Raw genomic sequence first — 6,291 nt, 5'->3', positions numbered from 1 at the left:
TGTGTGTGTGTGTGTGTGTGTGTGTGTATACATTTTCAAAATTATTAGGTTATTCGGAAAGTAATTTCGTTTTTTCCCAACAAAGGACTTATTATATTTTTTCACAGCCAACTTCACACTTAAGCCGCATAATCATTATATATTTTGACAGCTGATATAGCAAGGCTTGCTTGTGAAAAAAGTTCGATTGATTCTACGCAGTAGTTTTTGGTTGGTGCCCTATCAAATATGAAAGTGAAAAGCAGCATTTTCGGCATATTTTACTTTTTTACTATCGAAAAGGTAAAAATGCTGTTCAAGCAAGAAAAAAATTATCCGATGTGTATGGAGAAGATGTATTGACAGAACGCCAGTGCCAAAACTGGTTTGCAAAATTTCGATCCGGCAATTTTGATGTTGAAGATGCACCACGTTCTGGAAGGCCAGTTGAAGCTGATGAAGACACAATAAAGGCATTAATTGATGCAAACCGGCGAATAACAACTCGTGAGATCGCTGAGAGATTAAATTTATCGAATTCGACCGTTCATGATCATTTGAAACGCGTCTGATTGAAAATCGTCTTTCATTTTCATAAGAAAAAACGAAATTACTTTCCGAACAACCTAATATTTTATACTTAAAAAGATATGTATAATAATAATTAAAATATATTATCTTCAAAATAAATGAAAATTAAAAATTTGAATGCACAAAGGTATAAATTGATGAATTTGGCTTCTAAGATCACGCGAAGCTCTTTTATTTATGGTTATTAAAACAACGTACTTACTACATAAAATTGCTAATTAATTTTCTACAAATAAAGTTTTTATAAATAAAAATTTTCCTTGTACGAATAGTTTTTGCATTCACTGTAGGTAAAATATAATAATTATAGATAATACTATTTTTTCAATTTAATGCATAAATAAAAGTATTACTTTTAAAAAAAAAACATGATATACCTATGCAAAAAAAATATTAATTCCTATTTTTTTAATTCTACATTATTCTATACATAGAATTATTTTATTACAAATAATTTAGTATATTAAATAATTTGTTATGTAATCGAATAAAGTGTATATTTAATTTTTCTCAATGTACGCAATTACTTCAATACAAATAATTTAATGTATTATCTAATTTATTACGCAATTGGATAAATATATAATTAATTATTGTAAGATTGCTATCTTGATAGAACTCTTCTACTCAATTCTCCAGTTTTGGAACCAGTTCTTCCAATAGCCGTGATCGTCTAGTGGTTAGGACCCTACGTTGTGGCCGTAGTAACCCAGGTTCGAATCCTGGTCACGGCAATGTGAATAACATTGTCACGGTGGAAGCTTTTTTTTTTAATTTACTTTCAAATTATGCATTTGAAAATTATTGTCATGTCAAATTATGTACTTAAAAAATAGAATGCACAATTTTGAAAGAATAATTTCTCAACTTTTTTATTCGGATGTGTGTTTTGAAATCTCAAATGTCATCACTGTTAACAGTGTCAAGTATCTACTTCTATAATTTCTTAAATTGGTATTTGGAATAGATGATAAAATATAGATATAAAGAAATATTTAATATAGGTGTGTGTGTGTGTGTGTGTGTGTGTGTGTGTGTGTGTGTGTGTGTGTGTGTGTAAAACAAAAATATTAACTTTTGCAAAGTTTTATAACTATCTTTACCATTTATCTTTATTACATATTTATCTTGTTATTAATTATTAGCTATATTGATTATTATAGTTCTCTCGGTCCAAGTATGTATTTAATTTAGAATTTTTTCTATTTAACGGCGAACAATGTTCAATTCCGATTGTTTACTCAATTCTTCCAGTAGCCGTGATCGTCTAGTGGTTAGGACCCTACGTTGTGGCCGTAGTAACCCAGGTTCGAATCCTGGTCACGGCAATGTGTAAAATATTATCACGATGGAAGCCTTTTTTGTAAACTTTTTGATTATTCGTATTCAGAGAATATAGTAACACTATAGTCGCATTTCGAAGATTTACGTTTTTCTAGAGCTTTCTTAAGGAATATTTCCAGATTATCTTATTATATTATAGAATAAATTGTGCTTAACTTTATAGAAAATAATTTTTCAGTATCTTATAATTCAAAAGATATACGAGAAATATTTGTCTTGAAACTAGGAAAAATGTGCGCTTAATCTCCCATGTGAGAATGTTTCCCACGCTACGATTTACGTTACACAACTATCGATAGATAAACAAATATATTCAGATAATAAGAATCAGTATATTCAGATATTCGTTTTCGGAGAATGCATTTATAATGCATTTACTACTCATTGTATAAGGAGAAAGTTTAAATATGAATTGCTTGAATAAATTAAAATAAATAACATAGAATAAAGTACAAAGTAAAATTATTAAAAAATATTCAAATTATTAAAATATCACATATTATTATTATTATAATTTTCATAAGTTATGAATGATATTGTACGTACACAGCACATCGTAGCCGCGCATTGAATTAGAAATATCAAACTACAATGCATATAATACATCATTATACGCCATAAGTCGCGAACTGTTGATCTATCCATTGACGATGTTGCGATACACTAGCGTATACTGCAGGTACATTAGAAGCTCCACAACCAATACCCCACGATACAATACCGGCCTAAAATAAGAATTTATCCAAGTTTATTTCTTTTATTCAATAGAAAAATGAATACTAAATTTAATTTATGTTATAAAGCCAAAATGCTTATAAATTGAATTTGAAATAGCAAATAAAATTAATCATAGATCATGTAAATCGTATAAATAAATAAGAATTAAAAGAATAAATTTTACTGATTAAAACAGTATAATTAATATAACAACGAAAATATTTAAAGAAGAATTAAAAAGAAAGCATTAAGTTTGTCTATTCCTTTCCGCCTTTTCTGCTAAATTCTTTTTATTGTATAAAAATTAAGTATTTTTATCATAATCTTTTTCACCTGAAAGAATTGTCCTGTAGCGGCTTGACAAACCAATGGTCCACCGCCGTCACCGCGGCACGTATCTTTATTCGCTTCGCCGCCGGCGCAAATAAACGATCCATGCAATTGAAAGTATTGGCCCAATTTCGTGCTTCGTAAACGTGTCTGACAATCGTCTTGATTAATGATAGGAACATTCACCTTTCGAAGCTCGGCCTGATATTGCCCTTCCGGTCCTAGAATAAGATTGTGAATGAATGCCATGTATAAATTGCCGAAAGGAATAATAATTAAAAATCTGTAAACTCAATTCGAGCTCACCAAATGAATTGCTGCCCCATCCTAATCCGTAGCATCTGGTCCCAGCCAAGAAAACTTTACCTTGTTTGGGAAGGCAAATTGGTAGGACGTTCGCGCTATAAGTGATTGGTTTTTCCAAAACGAGGACAGCAACATCATGGAAAAGCCCGTCGTTATAATAAGACGGATGTACAGCTATTGCGACAATTTTCACTTCTTGAATAGGTAACGGTTGAATATTATTTCCTATGTTCCACTGTCCGAAGTGCGCAATCAAATTTTCAGGCTTTTGGCTGCCGGGAAATTAAGATGAAAGGAAAAAATAAATCAATTAGAATCAATGAAATTATGAGAGAAGTTTTAGAAAGTCATCTTTTTAGACGTTTCTTGCTTCTTTTGTACACACGTACTTCACAACGCAGTGAGCGGCAGTGAGAATGGCCCCATTACTGATTATCGAAGCACCGCAATGAAAAATATAAGGACCGCCGGTCGTGGATTTTAGGAGAAGTGCGACCATCCATGGAAATTCAGCGAAATAGGTCTTCCCGGATTCAGGAGAAAAAGGTTGCGCTGTAAGCGATTACTGTCATTATCACTCAAATAATAGCCTTGAATCAAATATACTATTGTATATTATTGAATTGATATTTCACTTAGGCGGGACTTTAACCAAACTTGATCAAATTCCGATTAACGTTTAATTCGACCGGCAGAAACGCTTAAGACAAAAAATCTACAATACACAATTCGTTATTCTCAATCTTTTTTTCAATAAGCACATAATTCCATTAATTAAATTTTATTAATTAAACCTAATTACATTTATTTATATTACTTACGGTTGTTTTTACGAATGTAATTTAATTTTAAACTCTGTTCAATTAACTCTTCTTCTTCTTCTGGTTATAAGAATTAGAAAAAGATGAAAAATTGAACCGAGATTAAAGTTAATCTACAGTGATAGAAATGATAATAAAATAATGTTGATTAAGTTAATCGGAGGTTTGGTCAATGTTCCTAGACATGGCTTCACGCTACATCGTTAATGCGTACCTATATAAATATGTGGCTTATACTTACATGGTGCGTAACTATTGTTTTGTATACCACAAGTAATTTGCGAAACCGAGCGATTGGATGATCCGTTCGCAACAGCACTGGACAAGGAGGCGCTTTGAAGACCCTGATTGATCCCCGCTAATCGACAGCATACTTGGTCCGCCGAAGAACACAAAGTAAATCTTAAATCAATTATACCAAGACCATCCGGACTGACCGCGTTTCCTTCAAAACACAGCCAGGTCTTTACGCAGTAACATTCTTGGGATGTACCCGGATTTTTCAACTGGCCCAGATCCGTAATTGGCGCAGCTGATGAAGTATTTAGACAAGACGGTATATTTGGCGACGTGCAGATATTTCCATCTGATAAGATCTGAGAAACTCTAGGATCTATCATGGCACCACCTCCGGATGTAATGACGATCATACAGATGAAACATAGATTGACATTGTCGCATATGAAACACAGTTCCATCTGATTAGTTGATATCAGAGTAACTGTTGATAATACTCTGGCCATTGTAGCAGATGTGAATGGTATTATGTTAATCGTGGTTGGGGAGCTCGTCGTTGGCTGTGTCATATTCGCTAGTATCCTGCAGCAGACCAGGTCGTCGGGGCACAATCCGAACCGCGGATTTATTACACCCTCTCCGGAGATGGTGACTATTCCATTAGGATCACATAAAGATATCATAACACAGATACAGTTTGGTGATACAGGAGAAGACGCCGAAGTAGGTACTGTTGGTGCTGTAGTTGGAATAGTTTGAGTAGATGTTGATGGTGGCATAGTTGGAAATGTTATTGAAGGCATTGTTGATGGCGTTGTTGGAGATGTAGCTGGAGATGTTATACGAGATACACTTGTTGGAGATGTAGCTGGAGGTGTCATACGAGATACACTTGTTGGAGATGTAGCTGGAGGTGTCATAGGAGATACATTTATTGGAGATGTAACTAAAGGCATCACGATCGGAGTAGTTGCATTTGGCGGATAGCAGCAGATTTCTAAATCCCCACATCTCTGATTAGTGGCAAAACTGTACAAATTTAATTTAAATAATCATATACATTCTAGAGATTGATTTTACCAATATCAACCAACTTGAAACTTAATTTAGCCAGCAAATTAAATAGAGAGCTTTAAAAATTTTTTCTAAAATTTAGAACTTAAAAGGACAAATAAAAATTAATCAGGGCATTTAGGACTTTAAAAATCAATATGGTAAAATCGAATCAAGATTAGATAAAATTAAAATAACAAAGCTATAATATAAAATTATAATTTGATGTTCATACAAAGTAACAGATTAAAATTAATCGATCTCAAGAGACTAACAATGCATGCATTATTGATTATCAAACTTAGATAACTAACTCACCGCGGGTCAATTATTCCGGTCCCATCGGTGATGATAGTTTGATTCCTGTCGCATAGATAAAAAGGTACGCAGATACAATTTCTCACCGAAGCGGGGGTGGTGGGGAAAATCCTGTCTAGCTTCTGATACCGCGGTTTGCACTTAAGCAGATGTAAAAAGAATACAGATGACGACTCGTCATCTGTAAATGGCACCACATCCTGATTTCGAGAAAAATCCATGTTTTTTCGAATCATTATCGGTTTTTCAATCTGATTGTATCTATGCTTCACTCTTTTTAAATTAATTGTAACATTGATCGTCATCGCGATGACAGCTACCAGCACGTAAAACCGCGACATGACGACGTGTCGTTACTGCCCGGTAGAACGCTGTCTATTGAACGATTTTTTAACACGAGCACGCGTTTATATATGCAGGATGTACTAGTATTTCCCGGGTTTATGGGGAATAGATGCAGATATGACGCTAATAGCATATTATCTTTTGTCATAACGACCAATTTTCGAAGGCAAAATATAATAGCAACGCTTCATGCATCAGGATGCGTTTAAAAATATAAAGAGAGTGTAGGGATTTGCAAAAAAAAAATAAA

The 6,291-nt window shown here is 33.4% G+C and overlaps 1 protein-coding gene and 2 non-coding genes across 3 annotated transcripts; 2 read left to right on the top strand and 1 right to left on the bottom strand.

The window, feature by feature from the left end:
• The first annotated feature begins 1,232 nt into the window (after positions 1–1,232).
• Trnah-gug lies at positions 1,233–1,304 on the top strand. The gene has a single exon. It is a non-coding gene; the product is annotated as a tRNA-His (tRNA).
• A 522-nt stretch (positions 1,305–1,826) lies between these two features.
• Positions 1,827–1,898, top strand: Trnah-gug. Its single transcript has one exon. It is a non-coding gene; the product is annotated as a tRNA-His (tRNA).
• A 624-nt stretch (positions 1,899–2,522) lies between these two features.
• On the bottom strand, positions 2,523–6,037 carry LOC108752320 (enteropeptidase-like). The gene is made up of 7 exons (XM_018493087.1): positions 5,697–6,037; positions 5,229–5,354; positions 4,330–5,150; positions 3,657–3,819; positions 3,268–3,539; positions 2,965–3,182; positions 2,523–2,639 (listed from the first exon to the last, which is right to left on the bottom strand). The coding sequence occupies exons 1-7, from the start codon at positions 6,035–6,037 to the stop codon at positions 2,523–2,525; spliced, it is 2,058 nt and encodes a 685-aa protein (XP_018348589.1).
• Positions 6,038–6,291: the final 254 nt, after the last annotated feature.

Source organism: Trachymyrmex septentrionalis, unplaced genomic scaffold (assembly GCF_001594115.1).
Source record: "Trachymyrmex septentrionalis isolate Tsep2-gDNA-1 unplaced genomic scaffold, Tsep1.0 scaffold6, whole genome shotgun sequence".
NCBI lineage: Eukaryota > Metazoa > Arthropoda > Insecta > Hymenoptera > Formicidae > Trachymyrmex > Trachymyrmex septentrionalis.
This window is presented reverse-complemented; position numbering and strand designations above follow the sequence as displayed.

Coding starts and splice junctions, on each gene's coding strand:
- LOC108752320 (XM_018493087.1), bottom strand. CDS start 6,037: ATGTCGCGGTTTTACGTGCTGGTAGCTGTCATCGCGATGACGATCAAT. Junction 5,355..5,696: donor ACCGGAATAATTGACCCGCG/GTGAGTTAGTTA, acceptor AAATTTGTACAG/TTTTGCCACTAATCAGAGAT. Junction 3,183..3,267: donor ATGGGGCAGCAATTCATTTG/GTGAGCTCGAAT, acceptor ATCTTATTCTAG/GACCGGAAGGGCAATATCAG.